The 21,287-nt window shown below is 40.2% G+C and overlaps 1 protein-coding gene across 3 annotated transcripts in view; it reads right to left on the reverse strand.

The window, feature by feature from the left end:
* DGCR8 (DGCR8 microprocessor complex subunit) overlaps window positions 1–20,724 on the reverse strand; it is a 33,539-nt gene extending 12,815 nt beyond the window's left edge. Inside the window, exons 1-7 of one of the 3 annotated variants that reach the window (XM_067539824.1) lie at window positions 20,579–20,724; window positions 12,231–13,234; window positions 11,532–11,691; window positions 9,714–9,856; window positions 8,206–8,488; window positions 3,417–3,614; window positions 207–308 (exon numbers count right to left, since the gene is read on the reverse strand). In XM_067539824.1, the coding sequence (XP_067395925.1) occupies window positions 207–308; window positions 3,417–3,614; window positions 8,206–8,488; window positions 9,714–9,856; window positions 11,532–11,691; window positions 12,231–12,947 (1,603 nt within the window). In that variant the 5' untranslated portion in view covers window positions 12,948–13,234; window positions 20,579–20,724. Of the gene's footprint in view, window positions 1–206; window positions 309–3,416; window positions 3,615–8,205; window positions 8,489–9,713; window positions 9,857–11,531; window positions 11,692–12,230; window positions 20,022–20,057 lie in introns of those variants that run through there. The other 2 variants (XM_067539825.1, XM_067539827.1) reach the window with 2 other exon arrangements.
* Between the last annotated feature and the right edge of the window lie 563 nt (window positions 20,725–21,287).

Below are 21,287 nucleotides of genomic sequence, written 5' to 3' on the forward strand. Positions count from 1 at the left end.
ACTCACACACAAGTAGGGAGGGGTAAAAGGAGGCAGAAGATTATGCCACTTCTGTTGTACAAGCAGGAATTTGGCCCACAGTATACTCTCAAGATGCTTACTAGCAAAGACTTCATATCTTAGCTGCCTTTCAGGATCCCCAAGCATTAAAATAAGTATCACTGAACAAAAGCTTTGTGCTAAAGTTAGAATTCATGCAGACTTACCACATTCAAAGAAATTGTAAACAGGACGGACCTTTAGGACTCGTTGCATATATTCATGCAGTATGCAAACTTCAGACTTCCCATTGGGATTAATGACAAACTCTGGGAAAATAAAGACATTTAATTTAAATAGTTCCAGTCCTCTGAAAAACAGTCTACAAAAAAAATCCAAAACTAAACTACTGAGATTAAAAATGCTCTGCCCATCAATCATTTATACAAATGAATGAATCTAAATATTATGATAAATGCATTTTACTCAAACCTGGATTACTAAAACTCCAGAATCCATTTTTAAAGGCTTTTAAAACAATTACTAAGAAAATAAATCTCAGAGCAAGTGCTGTTAAGATTGACAAATACACTAACGTGCTTATTAAATACTCACTTTTCTGAAGCCACTAAGGTTTCCTTAGTTGAATTCTTTAAACTAATTTCAGAAACTTCAAGTTTCTCAGAAAGCACACCCAGCATGCTTATTTTGTTTTGTTTTTTTTAAATGTTCTCTGATGTTTATAATGTTTTTTCCAACAAGACTGAAAGTAGGTGAGCCCAAAAGCAACCTACAGTACATACATGCTCAGGCCAGTCCTCCCACTCTGCTCTCAGTGCATACACCTGCCTCATGCCTATTCAGTTTCAGCTTTGCTGCTGCAATTACTAGTAAACACCCTCCTACAGGTTCTTAGAAGACCATGCACAAGCTCTAGTCAGTGCAGTACCTAAGTGATGTTACCACATTAATGTACAAGATATTAGGAAATAACTGACTAGACTAAGTGCTGTCAAATACCAAAAGCAAACAAAAAAAGAAATTATTCTCCCTTAGTTGTTCTCCTTTCAGTTATAGTGGACATGAAGTGGCAGTACTCTCCGAACCAGAGGGTGACCTCTGATCTGACAAGGGCCTCACTGCTGAAGCAGGCCACATGGCCTGTTTGAGTTGTTGCTGCTTTAGATGAAGATCCCTCACCATCAGAGTCAGTTTGGTGAACGATCTGCAAATCGAACATCGCTTCTTGAAGGGGCTTCACCTAGGTAAAGCAGGCAACGCACATGCGGATCGTTGTTGGGGATCTCTCACACACGCGTACACCCCCCCCCAGACAAATGTTTAAACCCAGGGTGAAGGCATCACCAGGGAAATACTTAAAATACAGCTAGCTAACGAACACTAAATTTAACTAACACTATGCTCAGGGCAGCTCTATACTTCTGCTTAAGTCTATGTAGCTTACGTCACTCAGGAGTGTGAAAAAGACACCCCCGAGTGATGCAAATTACAGTCACCTAAGTGCTGTCTACATCAGCACTCTGTCAACAGAAGATGCTATCCCATCGGCATAGAGCACGAGTAGCCAAACTATGGCTTGTGAGCCACATGCAGCTCTTTTACAGTTGAAGTACGGCTCGTGGAACCACCCATTCATCGCTTACCAGAATGGGGTTGGTAAGCTTCTGCCGTGCGACAAGGTGGTGGGTGCTAAAGGATTTTGCCCAGTGGGGAGGTGGGTCTTGGGGAGTCAGTAAGTTTGGCTACTCCTGGCATATAGCGTCTTCAGCAGACATGCTTCAGTAGCACAGCTGCATCAGTGTAGTGCTTCTAATGTAGACCTGTCCAAAGGGTACTAATTAACTAGAAATGTCACTAAAATAGAGGTATTATGAGATGAAAGCACACAGAGCTCTGACTCCAACTATGGCGATAAGAAGGAACTCTTATCCAGGGTCCAAGCATAATTTTTTCTGGCCCAGTACAAACTTGTAACATGGGCCCCCCCTCTCGTGTTACAAATCTCCAAGATTTGCAAATCTCAAGATCTGGACAATAAATACAGGAAAATAAGTTTCTATAAATATCCTCAGGCATGATCTACAATTTAGCCTCAATTTTTTCTTCGTGGTAATGGGGGGTTGCAGCCTGGGCCGAGCCCCACAAAGACACCAGGCCCCAGTAAAATGTACCCTTCCCTGCCCCATGTGGGGGCCCTGCTCTTGCTCTACAGGTATTGCTAGGCAAAATTCTCTGGCTCTGGCATGATGGGTGTACACACACTTAAGTGGAATACACAGCTGCATCTACTCAAAGATTAAAACTGTGTGCCATACTAAGGCAACAGATTACATCTCTTCCACTAATATTTTATGTATACGTTTGGCCCTTAATTCTATTCAACTACTTCTGGCAAGCACATGGAGTATAAATTAGCCTATTTAAAATGAGTTATTTTAAAAAGTCAGTATATGATGCATTTCTGGAACTATTTCTCTCCTGATGATTAAAAACAGATGCTTAAAATGTGGCATCATCTGGCTATTACAAGAATAGTCTACAAATGTCAGTACTGCCACAGCACTTATGATCTGAAATAAGGTTAGAAATCAATCAAAATCCTCCCTTGTAGAATTCAATTTTACTTCCTTTGCAAGGGCAGGCAGCAGAAAAGAACTCGGAAAAGACAGTCCTTTACCAGGAGACCCCCAGTTATTTCCATTTAGCCTAAAAAAGGCTTCACCACCTTCTAAGTCTAGAGCAAACAGTATAAATGCTATTAGGACACATCCTACAATCTTTCTGAAGTCAAGCAGTGTTTTCCATGCAGAACAGCAGGCTCATTAGCCTTTGGTGTGTCAGAGGATTCCCAGATTCTGCAGCCAGGGCTGAATGTGTTTTTGGATGCTGCCAAAAATGTATGTATCATCTATAATTATTCAGCCTTGTTGAACTTAACCATTTTTTTAGAACTTTCTCCTCAGTATGACGTAAATTTAAATTACAAAATAAATATTACATCAAATACCACAAGACCAATATAAACTAGAGCAAAAAAGAAAGGTCTTAAGGATGAATTACAAACACCCTACTACCTGTAGCTGGGTGAGTTTTAAACAAACCTGCTTAAAAAAAATCATTGTCATTAACTGATTCAGTATAAAAGCTGTAAAGATGACATTTCATTAATGCTACACAGTGTAAGCAAAAATATGTACCTTCTACACAATGTTTTCTATAATAAATATCTGTTTTAACAATACTTTTTCCATGTCCATAGTAGGTACAAAAACAGTATTAAGACTATAAACTTTTGGCACTTTTTAAAATCATGGGACCATATAAAAATCACCACTTTCTACAATTTTTTTTAGTCAAATTTAAAACCGGAATGTGACAAATTTAAAAGATTCTAATTCCAACTAGATGTAACTCACCTTTCTTTGTCGGTGCATCTTGCACAGACAATGTAATGAGTTTCTGATTGGCTGGCAGAATAGGCCGCTCAGACTCCGCCTGCTTCCGCTTCATTTCACGGTTGAACTGTCGTCTCTCTGCCCAGGTTCTGAATTTTTTTACGGTAACTTGTTCAAAATCAAAACGCTTTTCAAGGTAGTGTCTAAAGTCATCAAGGTCTATGAAAAATAATCAAATACAATTAATTCCTATACTTCCTTATGTAAAAGAGTCATCTGTAGACTCAAAGGCAATATTAATGAAAAATTGCTTGTAATTAAATTTGTAGTCACTCATTCCTGACTTTTATTACATGTGCAACGGTTGTATCTTTGTCAAAAAAGACTAACACTCCACTGTGTCAAACACTTAATATTTTACATATTTTCAGTGACAGTGCAGTTTTATTGGATCCCACGGCTTTACAAAACTCTCAAACTTTCTGTACTTGTTTCTATAGCGTTTATTTAAAAAATCTATTTTTAATTTAAACACAATTTTAAGCTTAGTCCTTTTTTAAAAAGTTGTGTTTTACAAAATCTTCAGCCTTGATTAGGCAGGACTGGTCAAGCAGATCTTTAAGGAATGTGTGTTTATCTCAATTTACATATAAATAGTACACACCCCTGAGACAGCAAGAGAGAGACAAGGCAAATCTGCATTTCAGCAAACAGCATGAAACCTCTTTCACAACAAGATGCCAAGTCTTCATCCTCACAGCCGGAAGGAACTTTATCTAGGAATACCCCTCAGGAAAATGCATTTCAAAGTGTCACTGAAGTATAAAAGTGAGAAGCAAACACACTACAAATTCTCTCTCCCTATCCATCTCTCTTTTTCCACCGAAGAGGATAAAAGAAACAGCAGACCTTGGGACAGATCCTGAACTGAAACCTGGTCAGCAATGTTACTGGCATCTTATGATAAGAATTTCACCTTGAACTAATCTTTTCACCTCGAACTAGTTTGTTAAATTTATAAAGTGTTTTATTTTTCTGTCTCTTGCAACCATTTCTGACTTCAATGTCTTATCCCTGTACTCACTTAAAATCTCTTTGTAGTTAAATAAACTTGTTTTATTCTTTAATCAAAACTAATCAAGTGTTGTGAATTCCATTTGTTGTGAACCATAAACTCCATTTATGGTATCAAACTGTTGTACAGTAGCACCTCAGAGTTATGAGCACTTCGGGAAAGGTGGTTGTTTCTAACTCTGAACAAAAAGTTCTGATTGTTCTTTCAAAAGTTTACAACCGAACATTGACTTAATACAGCTTTGAAACTTAACTGCGCAGAAGAAAAATGCTCCTTTCCCTTTATTTTTTAGTTGTTTATGTTTAACATGGTACTGCACTGTATTTCCTTCCCCTCTCCCCCCACCCTTTTTCTTTGCTGATGCCTGATTAGGTACTTCAGTTCTAAATGAGGTGTGTGGCTGACTGGTCAGTTTGTAACTCTGTTGTTTGTAATTCTGAGGTTCTATTATACATTGATCCCCTTAGAGGGGCACTGAACCTAATATATCTGGACTGTCGACTAGAGGGCTGGACATTGCAGAACACACGTCTTTTGGGGAAAATCCTGGACTGGGAAGCATGTTGGGCTCACCCCGGAAGTAGTAACCAAGGCTACTGGATGCCATAGTGTGGCTTATGTTTATTGACAGGCTGCTGGGATTAGAGTTGCTGGACCAGAGCTGCAGCTATACACAGACACTCATGGTGTGGCTGTTTGGGGGGGGCGCCTGGGTTGGGAGCTACAGCAGCAAAGCATTGAGGCACCCCAGGTTGCAGGGCAGGATTGACACAGCCCCTCAATGATCTGGATTGCACCCCAGAATGTCATAATATGTACCTCGGTTTACTTGCACGATATTACTCTGACAACATGGAGTTTATTCAAAGGAGGCTGCTGGGGACACCAGCAGAAAACAAAACAGTGACAAAAGTAAAATACCTCCAGAGAGAAAACAATAGTCCTTAAGTGAAGGAGGAAGGGGAGGAGACTATTAACTGGGAAATGCCAACCCTCCTGGCTCCAGCCAGATTAACAGGATTTATTTTCCTTAGGTCAGAGCCTAAGGACACTAAACTGTTAAAACCTAATGCCTAGAGAGGAAGGAGGGAAGCACCTGCTGGAAGAGAGAGTCTGACAGAAAAATGCAGAGAATGCAGCAACTCCATCTATTTTTCCCACCCCAGAAGTCTTAATACCACCACCACTACCTAGCTCTTTTATAGCATTTTTCATCAGTGTATCTTAAATACTTTATAAAAGGAAGTCAGTATCATTAACCCCATTTTTACAAAAGTACAAAGAGGTGAAGTGAACATCCCCCAAGTCCCAGTCCAGTGTTTTAACCACTGGGCTGAATGGAACTTACCAAAAAACTGCAAGGAAAGGGAAAGTTTTTGGTAAGACCGTGGTATAATAGGCCTTTTGTTGTTTTAACCCTTTTCCTCTGCTTGTTACGTTCCTCTGAACGAATAAACAGTACATTTTGATTGAACTTGTCATTTTAATCAGACAGTGGTCACAGGCCCCTGGAAAGACATTTTCTTGCAGGTGCCAAATACAGTTGGGCCCATCACGTTAACAAGGCTGGGAAATAGCGAGATTAACCCAGAGATCCAGTCCAAGAGTGGATGAATCACAGTGTTTCACCCTTTAGAGGTGCAGGAAGCCAAGGCTGCAAGGGGGGTGAGAGGGGGAAGGAGGGGAGGAGAAGGCAGCGACAGCTGAAAGGGTCTGCCAAGGGTTCTAAAATGCAGGTCACCTTGTAATCATAAAAGCAAGCTTTTTTATTTTACTCTCAGCTGATACCCTGGACATTTTTAAGATACAACCACCACTGCCATCCACAACCTCTATACTATTGCATCATAGAGGTTCTCTTTACAGTTCAGCTTCCTTTGTCTGTCGGCTGAGTAGTCACTTCATTCAGCACAAACTACATCAGCACTATATACTTCTTAGCAGGAAATATCAATAAAATGACAGCTCATTGAAAGACCACCAAAACAGCTCACAACACTGAAAATATTAAACTAATAACAGGTATTTTTTAAAAATATTTTGGGCAAGACACTGAACTTAAGTTCATGTATTCTTATTTAGTTAGTATATTGTTCCATACTATTAGAAATAATCTGCATTTTCCCCATAATTCTGTTCTAACCTTACATTTTCACACAAGTCTAAAAAAGAATCCATTTTAACTTGTTGCTTAAGAAGTTTACAAAGCCCATCTTGAATAATTATATTACTTTAATGAGGTTCTACTTTAACAGTTATTCATGCTCCTGTAATCTGGAGGCTACCTCTAATGGACTCTACACAGGACTATACCATGAGACAATCTGGAAGCTGAGGCCAGGGCATATTATGGCCAAATCCTTATTAAGCAAGACATCATAGAAAGAACACTTTACTCTGGTGCTCCATAATCACCACTGGCTGCCTATTAGCTTCTAGATAGAATTTATAGTGTTTGTTTTAATCTATAAGCATGAAATAGTTTAAGACCTGGTTAGCTGAGGCACAGCCCTGTCTCCTGCACGGGATACTGTTGCAGATGCAATCAGTGGAAGCTACAGGAGCTTCCATCCCCTCAAGATATATTAAAAAGGGGGTAGATGGAAAGCTCTTTGCAGCGTGTTTTCTGAAGTTTTCAAATATGCTCTCTTGCTTGCTCTATCATTACATGAATTGTTAGCTCTCCAGTGACACTGAACCACCCATATTTTACTTCCTGCCTTTTAGAAGAGGAGCAGACTAATGGAGTATGTACAGAGGATAGTAACGGGTTATTGTGGATATTGGTCTTGTTGGGAAGTATTAGCTACGATTCAATGATGGCTTATATAGTCCGTGTATTTCATCTTTACATATACATAGTCTTATAGTTTAATGGATAAGCACCTAAAGCCAAGGATAAGTTTAAATTTAAAAGACAATGTAGACCATTTGTGGCCCATGAACCATAGCAGTATTGCTGACAACCAGCGATACACACTATTAGCACTCAAGGTAAATCACTGACAAGGTTCATAATGAGGCTTGATTGGAAAGTTGACAGGGAAGGGATTCAGACCCTGTCTTCATAGACTATATTGGTACAAAAACTTATTTCAGTTATGAGTATAATTTTCTGTTTTGTTAAAAAAACTGTTAAAGCAGCATGCCCACTAGTGGTTGTACAATTATACTAGTATAGCTTACTCCCTCAATGTACATGAATAAGCTATACCAGTTTAACTGCATGCTGTGCCTCAGATAAACAGGTTACAAACCAATATAGCTAAATCAGCATAGAAAATGTGTGTAGATAATCCCTCAGATGGGTAAAGGAATAATACTTTATAAAAGGATGACTCAAGTAGTAGTAGTTATTTATTTATTTTGTAATTTAAATCCTCTAATTAATCCTTAAGAGCATAAAATACAAGTTTACAGTACTATAGTCTGATAATTCTCAAATTTCTATAGCTAAAAGATCCTTTCATGTTGACACTCAGCAATCCTCAAAAGTATTCCACCCTTACATACCTCCATTCCACGAGGATCAAACTGCTTTACAGAATTGAGTATGTATCTTCCTTCCCACCCCCCATGCCCTCCACTTTGCAGATGAGGAACTGAAGGAGAGAGAAATGAGAGAACTTGCCCAAGGTCAAGCAGTGAATCAACATCAGTCAGAAATAAAATCTAGAAGACTTGACTGCCAATCCCCTACTCTAACCAGCAGTAGGCACTGCTTTCAGGACTTACCTACAGATTCATCTTTACACACTTCAACTTTGGCCTTAACTTGTCCTAAGGCTCCTGGTGCTGCATCACCCGCTGAAGGGTCTCTCTCATCTAAAGGCCCAGAATCAGCAGCAGTGGAGTCCGGCTCCTCTGTTCGGCAGTCCAGTTCTGAAGACTTGTCTATGTGCTTTATAGGCGATACTTCCCCATTTGGGGTTATGTCATTGTTTTGTTCCCTTTCCTCATTGTCCTTCATTTTCTTGTAATGCAGACAGGGAATGCTACTCAAGGGAGGATCATGTTTCTATAAGAACAATTATACAAGAACTTATACATTTAGGGACCAAAAGACAAATTTAGCCAGTTTCAAGATGTGTTAGAAGTAGTTGTGATACTAGAAACCTGCCCCAATTCTCTCCCTGAATCCCCCTGCCATTTTTTAAAATCGTATTTTCTTATTAAGTATTCATATCTCCCTCTGATCTATGGAGAACACAAGCAAGTAAGAACGGGAAACTAAGGGAAAGGAGAAATAATTAAATTGATTACAAACAGAGTGCTGTCAAATTAAGAAACTAAAACTGTTGTATGCAGTGTTGTGGTCGTGTTGGTCCCAGAATATTAGAGACAAGGTGGGTGAAATACTGTCTTTTATTGGATCAACTTCTGTTGGAGAGAGACCCAAGCCTTGTGACAGAAGTTGGCCCAATAAGACAGTACTTCACTCAAATGAAAACAGATAATACAAGAAAGTTTCTATTTACTAACTTTCAGTACAACTACATAATTCTACGTAGGCCCCTGTACTTCACTCATCACCAGGGCACCCTAGATGTTATAAGTGACAATAGGTAGCTATGCTTCCCCCCTCCAAAACAAGACTCCTTTTGTTGAAAGCCCTGATTCATTCAGTTTAGGCTGAAAAGTCAAGGTTTTGTTAAATTACAAATCTTATATACGATTTACAAAACTTAACAAGAACGCTTTCAGATAATTCAGTGAATGTTTGGATTTAAACTAGTGGTGTTAAGGCAAATTTAGGTTCTTCACACTCCCATTGTAATCTGTGGGAGTTCTGCTGTAGATCATGAGTAGCACATTTCTAGTTCTTGGAATTGGACTCACAAGCCATAATTTAAAGTATAATTTGACCCGCTAAACAGAATGAATACCCATGATTTAGATATACCCCTGCAGTATTATAAAACACAATTTTGCAGCATTGTGGTAGAACAAGGGAACCAGAAAGTAAAAAACTGACTAGTCCATTTTAATTACCCAAACTTTAGTGTAGTGGGGGAAAAAAACCCTATATGAAATAAGATGTTAAGAACACACAAAATTATTTGAAAAAACAAACTTCCCTATCTGACCATCTCTCTTTAAATACAATCTTAAAGGTTTGAAAAATTCCTCAAAACACAATTCCAAAACAGTTTTGACCAATTACAACAAATGCATGAAGTGATACCTAATATTTTTAAATAACTCAAAACATTAAAATTATAATTAACAGTTCAGACCCCTACCCTTATGCTTCCTGTTCCCAAGAAATAAGGTCTGGACCAGGTAACAACTCTGGATTCTCTGTGCAGATATACAGGAATGCCTGAGTTATGGAATGTCATTATCCATCCATCAGGCAATGGTTCCGTTGGAGGACGGCCACGACCTTTATGAAAGGAAAAAGACAAACTCATGCAGATTATATTCAAGAATGGTAAACAATCTGATTTTATTAAAAATTAATTTCTGATTCTATATCCTGAGAACATTCTTCCACCTAAAACCCCAAAAATCCATTACAAAACTAAGAAATATCATGGGTACTTCCCCTCCCACCCCCCACAGATATTATTAAATTTTGTTTACATCTAAAACAAAACCAAAAAAAATTCTGAACAAGAAGTAGGATACACTAGTAAATTGTGTTAGTTCCAAATTCAGTGGTGTCTGCCTATCTATGGATTATTTCCCCATATTCATATAAAAAGAAGTCTATATTACTATTCTTTTTCCAATACAAATTAAATCATTTTAATTCCCTTGTTCAGTTCCATTTCCCTCTCATTAATAGTGGCAAGCCAGTACGAAATCTAATGAAGCCCTAAAAACCCACCAATATACCTTGTGGAAAAGTATGAAATATTCTCTCAAAAGAGTTCTGTCTCTCTCTCATATGGAAAAAAGCAGAATTCAGAAAGCCCTTGACCCTCCAAGGTTTTTCTCCCAAGCAGCCAGATCAGCCAAGGGCACAGATGCAAGTCAAGGCTCAAGCAAGCTCACTCCTACTGAACCAAGAAGAGGCATCACCTACCTGACAATACTACTTACTTATCTGTGAAATTTGGACTTTATATTTCTCACACACATCACTGCATTACCAGTGGTTGCTGGCTCTACTTCCATCCAGCCTCTCTTCTACACCACTGCAATCACTCAACTGCTCAGCGTCAACCTCCCTGTACATTATGCTTTTCACTCTCCTCCCCCATTTCACTTTCATCCTCTCACACCCCTTCTCTCTCATTCCAACAAAACCATCCTTCATCCAACCTTTTCATACTTAAATCAGCTACCTTAGCCATTACGATACAATTCATTTGATAAAGGTGACAACTCCAAACAATGTTAGGGAAAGATTCTTATGCTCTCATTCAAGGTAGTACAGTCTCACTGCTTCCTACCTTGAAAGGCACAGAATGGACTCACTAAGCCAGCTGATGGCTAGAATAGTGTTGAAAAAATATTTTTTAATTTGTATATATAATATGATGCATTTTTTAAAATATATTACTCAAGATTAGACTGAGTTTAAATCTAATTTAGACTATTTTCAGTTGCATTCTTCTGGATTGGTTCTGATTTAAGAGCTTTGCAATGTCTGGATGGAGAATACTACATAAATGCAAGCAACTGACTTTTCCAATAGTTCTTTATACCATGTGTTGCATATATGAAATATTCCCTGTAAAATAAGACAACTTCAACAACAAAATTTAAGTGACCAAAGTAGCAGAAGAATATTACCACTTTTTGGCCATGCCATGATGTTAAAGATGGAAGAAAGAGTAAATTATATAGTTCATCTGCCTGCTAGTGCAGAAGCATTCCCTATATCATAAATCCACACAATATATTTGCACATTATGGAGAAGGGTTGAACACAAAAATTCTCAAACATTAAATGCTGAAGTCTGGAAATTTAGTGGGCATATCCTATGAGGTGAGGCTCTTGAACGATAAGAACTATACCAGTCTGTCTTTACTAAATTCCTATACTGAATTACCCACAATTCTATATGCACCTCAGAAAAATTATAAAGGTTTAATGAAAAGTAGCTTACTTTTAAGTACAGTTTTTATTTTGGTCATCATTGGCTGCACACTTGTCTCTCCGTCAGATGGGTGATCACTCTCACCTCCATATTTTTCATCTATTCTCCTCTTTTTGGGAGCTCGAAGGCCCTCTTCCAGAAGAGCATCCACATCATTATCAAAATCATCCTGAAAAACACATGGTCAGATACCATCCTCCTATAGCTACTACTGTCCCTTGCTCCCTGTCAAGAAAATGTATAAATTATTTATATGTAATTTTCCTATGGAGTTGGATGAAAGATTCCCAATGCCATGGTAAAGGAGACTGAAAAACAAGGAAATTTTCATAAGTGGTCTCCGGATCAGCAACTGCTATTTCATGACAATCTGAAAGAAACTGAATGAGATCTACATATACATGCAGCCCTTAAAAAGAGAGAGTCTGTTAAGAGGCAGTATATCATAATTCAGAGCTAAATACAGCACTTTCTAAAGTTTTGTGCTATATCATTCAAAAATTGTAATCACCAAAATTCTTACCATGATGAATAAATTAAAGAATAAATTAAGTTATTTAATTAAAGTTGTGCATAATAGATAGAATTAAGGGTTTTGTCAAAGAATTTTGCATTTTTGTCTTCAGGACTGCAAGCTCTTAGATGCTGTCTTTGTTACACATCTTCGCACAAGTTTTTCTAATCATTTGGTAAAAATTATTTACATACCTCATAAGAGTAATTCAAGGTTTCTTCATCCACTTTATCTCTTTGAACGATTGCTTTAGATGTGAACCCTCCTCCTTCATCAATTTCCATCAAATTGTCAGTAAAATCTTCTAACTCATCCAGAACTGCATATTCCACTCTCTTTTCCTGATCAATATCATTTTCATCATCCTTCTTGTCATCATTTTCACCCCCTACACCTATAGCTTTACCATTACTACCACCAAAAGGACAAACACACAAATCCCCATTGACATTATTAATACTAAAATCTTTATCTGCCTTATAATCTTGCTCAGCTCCAGTGTACAGAACTTTTCTGTCTTTGCTTTTGCAGCTTTCTGTAAAGCTAACACTAATTTTTACATCTTTAAGTAACTTAAGATCAGGGGTGAACTTTCGAACTGAAGGTGCATGACGAGCAGTTCTTGGGCTTTGGTCACTATTAGGGTCTATTATAAGACGAGTTTTGTAGCAAGCAGATCCCTTTGTGAGAAGCTGTGTTCGGCAGACAGTGTGCGTGTCCCCAGCAGGGGTATCTGACTGTCCATCACCACCAGAGCCAACGTCCATTACCTCTGCGTCACTGGACGTTTGCAGGGGAGGTGGTGGAGGCTGTTCATTAGGCGGCAGAGGTGGGGGACAAGTATGGTTCTCCATATTCATTTCTCTTGCAGGTTCTTTAGGGAGGGGAGGTGCATTTTCAGATGTCTCCATACTTAAGCTGTAGAACTACTGTTTTAAAAAACAAGGCTATAAATAAATGTATATAATCTATATTCCTAACATGCACAAGTCCATCAAGATAGGATTATCATGTTCTATTCAATACGCAACACTGATGATTCAGTTAAGCTGACTACATTGTTCTTTTCATTAATGTAGACAGCTTTCAGAATCACTGTCTCAATTACTGGAAATCACAATGCATTCAGCTTAAATAGCTGAAGACTAAGTAGAATGCATCTTCATTGGACAAGCAGGTCTCCTTTTCATCTTTCAACCTACAAAAAGAAAAAGATATGTCACAGAAGAGTTTGAAAGCCAACTGTCCCATCCATCAGAGGTAAAAATGGAATTTCTTCCTAAACTCTAACTTAAAAAGGATACTTGCACTTCTGTCTATTTTAACTTCCAAGTGGTTGTAATGCTCTTTTTACCAGAATTAAGAGTTTTTCATTGCTTCTTTGTGTGCTGGCACCACATTACGCCACCACAGTTCTAGAAACACCAGTTGGTAACTACTGCTGCATGACCAGCAGGTGCAAAGCATTAGTTTTTAAATGAGTCAGATAAAACACCTAGTTTTGGTATTAAGTATCTTAGTAACAGAGTGCTATTTAGCAAATAAATCAAAAGACAGTTTAGTTGCAATGTTAAAGCTGGTCAAATTTTGAGCCTACAATATTTGACCATGTTCTTAAAAAGGTACAGTAGATTATTTTGTTCCGTGTTCAATTCACTATTTGTAATATTTTGAAGAGCAGTCTAACAATCAGAAATTACTCTCTGGATACTAGAACACAGAAAATTTGATGACCTATTAAAAAGTCATGAGTAGAGCTTTTCTAAGCAGGGATGCTAGTAGCTGTGTGGTCTTATATCCATGACTATTACAAGTCACTTGAATTTCTTAGGCATGGCAGATATTTAGAGTCCAGATCCACCATGCTAAAACTGGTCTTGTAACCATTACTATTAATTTTGAACAGCATCTACTAGCCAAAGTATTTTAGGTACTTTAGACTGGCACACACATTCAATTACTCTGTGTAAATTTACAATGTTACATCAAATAGGCTCTCAACACCATCTTACTTGCTTTTTATGTAATATGGGGGAGAGGGGAGGAGGTTAATTATATTTTAGTTGTCTGTGCAGGACCATGAATACTTGGGGAAAGGAAGAGGCCACTCATGATTATTTCTTACCTGATAATTTGGTTTCTCCAAGTCCCTTTGGGCCACCCCAAAATGTTGGGTGTGTCTTCCTACCAGCAGGAAATAAAGTGATGTTTCTCCCCCTACGAGAGCCAGCTGACTGAGTCTGCTCTGTTTAAAAACTTCCCAGGCAGTAGAGAAATTGTACCCAAACATTCCAGAAGTCTTAGTTAGTAGTAACACCACACAATATATGAAGAAAACAGGGTAAGATATCTGGGTTGCCATAGAGGGACTTAGAGAAGCCAATCATAACTCTCTAATGTATCTCTATGCCAGCCCAGGCTAAGTGAATTTCAACAACAGTATCCAACCTACAAAACAGGCAGATAATTAAAGCAATGTAATGGATTACAATATGCCAGACCTACTCACCTAGAGGTAGGTGAAAGATAAAAAACAAGGAAGAATTGAAGCTTGGCTTGGCCACAAAAAGGGCAGTTCTGAGTTCAAAGCAACTGTGAGATGTGTAACACCATACTGAAGTCTCAATGGACTAAAGAAGAACAAAGCATGATTTGAATGTTAAAAATCAATTGTTAGAACCTAATTAGGAAGGATCAAATCATGGGTTAAAGGGAAGAGGAGTGACATTCAGTCAATAATTACATTATCTGTTTTCAAGTCACTGACGACTCAGAAGAAAAACAAATCTTGAATGCTTACATGTCAATGTCCTAATATTTAATCACATAATGGGGTATTGGAGTCAGCTATAGACCACAGAATCAAACTAGGGAACAAGATGAGAACCTATCTATAATATGTAAGAAAAAAGCTGTGAGATCATCAGAAACTTCAATCTGAGTGACATATGCTGGAGGTCTCATGCTGCTAGAACTGAAACATCCTCAGAACTTTTCAATTATTATAAATGACAACTTCCTAACTCAAAAATCATTGCATCCAACACAGGGAATTCTATAAAAGACATCGTCTTCAAAGAGAAGTGGTAAGCTAAGGTACAAATGTGATCAAGATTCGATCACATTTATTATATGCAAACAAAATAAAAACCTAAACTCAGTAATATAGATAGCTGATGCTTTAAAAGGGCCAGTTTCACAAAGCTGAAAGTTATGAGCCAAATGAGTTGGGGAAAATTTAAAAACAGAAAAATCTTTAATTGGGAACTGTTTAAGAACATTTTATTATATACCCAAATAGCCATAATCCCATAATTGAGAATGAAGGTCACTTGATTCAAAATCCAACCTGGCTATCTACCCGGCTACATACATAAATGAATAAATAAAAATAAAACAAACAGAAGAAAGGGGAAGCTGATAGTAATTAATTTAAATCAGAAGCTAGGAATTGCAGGAAATTGTTAATGGAAGCCAAAAGGACACAAACAGAAATTATGGATAGCAGAGTAAAGGATAAGGAGGGGTTGTTGTTTTTTTTAAGTATATTAGAAACAAAACAGAATCCTAACACTGGTAGTGATCCATAACTAGATGGAAATGGTAGAATTGTCAGAAATAATGCAGAAATGGCAGATATGTTCAATAAATATTTCTGTTCTGTATTTGGAAAAAGATAGATGATATAGTCTTGTTATATAAAACTCTTTCCATTCCAAAAGAAAAACCCAAAAGGATGTTGAACAGCAACTAGCAGCTACTGTAGATACAAATGTTTTAATCAGAAGGTGTTTCTAGTGGGATCTTGCAGGAATCAGTTCTTGGCCCAATGCTATTTGACATTTTTATTAATGACCTGGAAGAAAAAGTCACCAGTAATAAAGTTTGCAGGTGACAAAGACTGGGGAAGTGGTAAATAATGAACAGAGAGTGCTTTGGATCGCTTGGTAAGCTCAGAGCAAGCAAATAATATGCATTTTAATATGGCCAAAGGTAAAGTTATACATCTAGTAACAAAGAACGCAGGCCATACTTAAGGGGGACTACCCTGGGAAGGAGTGACTCTGAAAAAAGACTTGGGAGTCATGATGAATAATCATCTGAACATGAGTTCCCACTGACATGTTTGGCCAAAAAAGTTAATGCAATACCTTAGATGTATAAACATGAGAATATTGAGCAGAAGTATTTGGCACTCATGTGACCATTACTGGAATACTATGTCCGGTTCTAGGGTCCACAATTCAAGAAGAATGTTGATAAATTGGAGAGGATTCAGAGAAGGGCCACAAGAACAATTAACAGATTGGAAAACATGCTTTATAGTGAAAGACTCAAGGAGTTCAATCTATTTAACAAAGAGAGGTTATGGGTGACTTGTTCACAGTTTTTAAGTACCTATATGGGGAACAAAACACTGATAATGGGTTCTTCCACCTAGCAGACAAAGGTATAACAAGGATCCAATGGCCAGAAGTTGAAGCTAGACAAATTCAGACTGGAAACAAAATGCAAATTTTTAACTGGTTAAGGTAGTTAATTACTGGAACAATTTACCAGAGATTTCCAGTGAAGAATCCACCACAGTTTTTAAATCAGGATTGGATGTTTTTATGCAAGACATGCTGTAGTTCAAACAGAAATTAATTAAGGAAAGTCCTCTGGCCTGTGTTAAACAGGAGACCGTACTACATGATCACAATGGTCCTCTATTGGCTTTAAAAATCTATGAATCTGTGAAAGCCTCAATTTAACTGCTCTAAAATAATCCCATATTTTCTGGATGGGAAGCCCTGGAAATTATTACTACTTTGCTACGGAAGGTCCTAAATAGCTGACAGCATCAGCTCTCTGAGGGTCCATGTAAGTGTTTATCCATACCATCCTAAAAAGGCACCAAGACTGTTACATTTAACATTTTAATTGATCTGATTTGCTATTTTATGTCTGTTCTAATTTACCCTCTGCTTCTCATGGCTCCCTATGAGCCATGGGAAGCAAAGAATAGGCAAAGCATAGAAGCACGCCCAGCCACATCCTCACCCCCACCTCCAATATCAGGAGCTGAGAGAGAGGACCTACAAAGAGAGCCAGTGGGGAGACCCCATAAGTGGGGAGTGGGGAGACCCCATAAGCAGAGGGTATTTTCCAGGGACTGTTTCTACCCTCTTCATGCCACTTGTTTTCTAAGGGGTGGATTTGGAGGCCACTATGCTAAAAAACAGAACCACATAGAACCTGGATCAAGACGGCTTAGCACACTAGATCCAGTAATACTATTACACAACTCAGAACCTCAAAACATGCCCTCAGCTGTTACCAAGGCCAAATGGATCAAGAAACTCATCTATGATTGCATCTTAACTATTAAAATATTCCAAAAGAAACAGCTTACCTATCTAGGTAAGGGCCCAAGAGACATTAATTCCTGTGGTAGAGAAAGGAAGATTCTCATTTGTCATCCAGCTGTTAGATTCCCTGAAGATTCATGCTGACTGCTAAGCCATATGACCAACATGATCATGCTAATAAATTGTCTATGTAAAGCTGACTAAAACCATCCTTTGGGAAAATTGTAGCAAGAACTATGAGTATCTTTGAGAAAATGTGGAGGGCTGTTGTCAACCGGAAATTAAGCCCCCATAACATTCAGAACAAAAAACTGAAAACTTCTGATAAACTGGAGGGAATATAGACACATAGGTCTGTGTCTTATTAATCTAGAGGACACCTAACTACCCAGAGTAGACCATCTGAATTATGGAATGCCAGACATCCATCTGGAAGGAGAGCATGGAAAGGAGTTTATTTTCTCCATATCCTAACTGGACAGAGTCTATAGGATACTGTTGGGGATTACAGAGAACAGCACTGAACAACAAAACAATACCACCCATCCTGATTTTTGTTGCCTTTCTGAGCATATCCTTTGAAGGAGACAAATTCTTGCTACAAGATAAACTTGATGGAGTAGCCATAACACATGAAAATATCTAGCACCCAGCAAAATGAACTGATCCAATCAGAGGCAAAGCCTTAAAAGTCTTCAGGAAATTAAATTCCTTGTTAGAAACTGTCGATTCCCTGTCAAGGATGTCCAGAATGGACGAGAAGTTCAGAACAAAGTTTGGCCCTTCTTATGACTAACCCAAACCAGGGTTTCTCCTCATCCTCTGGCTTCAGAAAGCCATTTTTCAGAACAGAAGTGTAGGCCACTTGTATAATCAATGCAGTTTAGAAATCCAACCAAAGCAACACCAACCCAAACTCCACAGACTAATCCCCCCAAAAGGAATCTCTCACTCAGGATCATCTATTTTCATGTCATCAGCATCTGCCATGTCCACCTAAGGACACTGCCCTCGAGAGAAGTTCTTTTCTGCTAATGAGACAAAGATTCAGCTTTGAAGAAAAGAGGCTGAATTAACCATTGTTACAAAATCAAAACAGCTTCCAAAAGAGAAGGTCCCATAAATCGCTGCCACACAGAACAGTTCACCTTCTTCTACATTCCCAATCTTGGCAGGGAAAGATGTTTGGCAGGTAGGGAATAATCTCTGAGTAGCATAGTAGGTTATCTGGAAAAAAGCAGCACTAAACTACACCTCAAATAAGCCCCCCTCAAATAGTGAAATAGCTGCTCCATTTACAGCATGACCAACTTGCTAATGTGGTTTAAATAGCTTTGCTCACAGAAGGAGAAGGGGGGCAGTGTGAGACCATTTGTAGTTCTGCTGAATACGGGGAAGAATAAGAAAGGTTTCCATTCACCCCACACCTAAGTATTGGTTTCCTAGCTATAACAAAAGGGAGAGAACATAACCTAATTTTAAGGCACTTTTTTGCAGGGTAATTGTGGCCAAGAAATCACCACATCAGAGCCAAAGGACCACCTCCCCATATAGTGTTCATGTGAATATAAAATAAAAACACTTTTTATGAAAATCCCTACTCTAAACTATAATCGTAACAGAAAATTCCCCAAAGACTAAAAAGTAAGTTCTAAGTTCTGTGGCTGGCTAGACATCTCCACCTTCTGGAGACAGAAATGGAATTGAACAGGTTCAGCCAGCCAGCCCCTTTTTGGGGGTGGGAAATGACATCACACAGCATTGCCTGCTTCCTATCTCAATCTGATGGTAGGAGGACTTGTGCCCATGCCTGGGCTGGCAAAGGGGGGTTATAGAGGAAATGTTAGCTAGATGCCATTATATTGGGGCAGGAGGAGTCATTACAGGGGGTTGAGAGGTGATCAGGTGGTATAGAATCCTCATTTCCCAGTCAGAAAGGAATGGCCAGTTGGGTAATCCCCATTAGCTGGGGCCAAGGGAAACCTTGTTATTGCTCGGGAGAAGGATTGGGGGGAAGAATCTCCATTCCCCTGACTTCAGGGGGGAGAGCACTAATTCCTTTTAGTTACCTTTGGGATGGTCAGAAGAAGATCACAGCAGAAGAGACAGTCAGAGGAAGAAGAATTGAGGGGCAAAACCCCCACTGCTCTGGGAACATATGAGACAGAAATCCACCCCATTAATCCACAACTGGGGATGGAAAAGGTGCAGGGAAGAGTCTTCATCGTTCCAGTGAAAAAGAAGAAAGTGTAGAAGAAAAAGCCTCCCTGTTACCCCAAAGTGAAGGAGGTGATCAGGAAAAGAATATGCAGGGTCCCCCGCCCCCACCCCACTGAGAAACAAAAACAGCGTAGGTGAGGAGGTGGGGAAGCAGAAGGATGTGCAGGCTTCCCATTACCCCAATGGGCAGGAGAGTATCAGAAGAAGGAGGGGTGCGGGGGGGGGAAGAGGCAGAGTTCTCATTATATTGTCGTGACTGAGCCTGTGAATTAGGCAAACAGATATGAAGAGGGCTGCCTCCTTCCCCCATCACCATGTGTGAGTGCTGGGAGCCAGCGACTCCTTCCATTACACAGAGGAGGAGGATGCGTGCAGAAAGGATGTGCAAGAGGAAATATTCCCCGTTATCCCAGGGAAGGTGCGCACGGTGGGGGGGATCCTTTCCAATACCCGGGATGGTCGGGAGGATGTGCATGGAGGGACTCTTCCCCATCACCAGGCGAGCTGGGCAGCTGGACGTGCGGGGAGGAATTATCCACATTGTCACGGGGACTAGTTGGCAAGTGTGAAAAATCCAGACGGCTTGGGAGATAATAAACGGCTACATAAGACAAAGCGGGGAAGGCAGCGGAAAGAATCCCTCCTCCCCCCCCCCCCGGGGGTTTTGTCGCCATTACCCGAAGGGGGGAGGGGGAAGGCGCCTCCTCACTACCCGCGCCAAGGGGGGCGCTGAAAAGGAGAAGGTTCAGGACGGGGCCTCCCTCCACAGGACCATGGTGGATCTGCGGGGGAGGTGAAATAGTCCCCGTTACCTCGATGGGCGGAGGATTCCCTCCCTCCGGGGGCGTTCGAAGGGGAGGGAAAATGTCCCCATCACCTCAGCCGGGGGCGGCACCCAGCAGGCGGCTGGGCCGCAGGCCCCACTCCTGCCCGACTTCTTCGACGCGGGAGTCTGGGAGCTCAACACCCACCTGCGCCATTCCGGGTGTCCCCGCCGCTCCTCTTTCCCGGGCCAAGGGGAATGCTTCGGCCGCCGCCACCGCCTTCTCACAGGAGCCGCCGCCCCGGCCCTGCCGCCGCCATCTTGAAACGCCTGCCTCTCACTTCTCAGGGGACTCCGTCCTGTCCTGGTCCCCCGGGCGGGACTCTCCGGTTTCTGAATCAATCATACTGGCGTTTCCATCTGCCAGTCACTTCCAGTCTCGCGCTCTATTGGCTACTTCTTGGCCGTGTCACTTCGCTCAGCCAATAGATACATACCTAGGAGACGCCCTGCTGAGAAATGACCAATGGGAGAAGGAGAGAGGCGGGAGGTGGGTAGCGGAGGAGGCGGAGTCGCCGCAGGGTCCGTGAATCGGCAGCAGGGGCCCGAAGCTAAGGAAGCGGTGGCCCCTTCCTTAAGGCTCGCGGATAATGCAGGAGGGAGGGAGGCTCTGGGCCCGGCAGGAGATGGGGGCTGTTTGTCTCGTGTGTTGCCAAGGCAACCATCAGCGTGGTATCCAAGCACCATGGAAGCCCCAATCAGTTTCAGGGAAATCCCACTGATCTCGCCCACTTGGGCAACGAGAAATAGGGTGGGCTAATTGGGAGTTCAGGTAATGGGGAGGCAGGCAGTTCACCACGAAGTGTGGTTTCTGTGGAGGGTGTTTCTGCACTAGCTGCCCAAAGCCAGCTATGCCC

This window comes from Emydura macquarii, unplaced genomic scaffold (genome assembly GCF_026122565.2).
Source record: "Emydura macquarii macquarii isolate MOO-44397 ecotype Brisbane River unplaced genomic scaffold, CSIRO-AGI_Emac_v2 contig_554, whole genome shotgun sequence".
NCBI lineage: Eukaryota > Metazoa > Chordata > Testudines > Chelidae > Emydura > Emydura macquarii.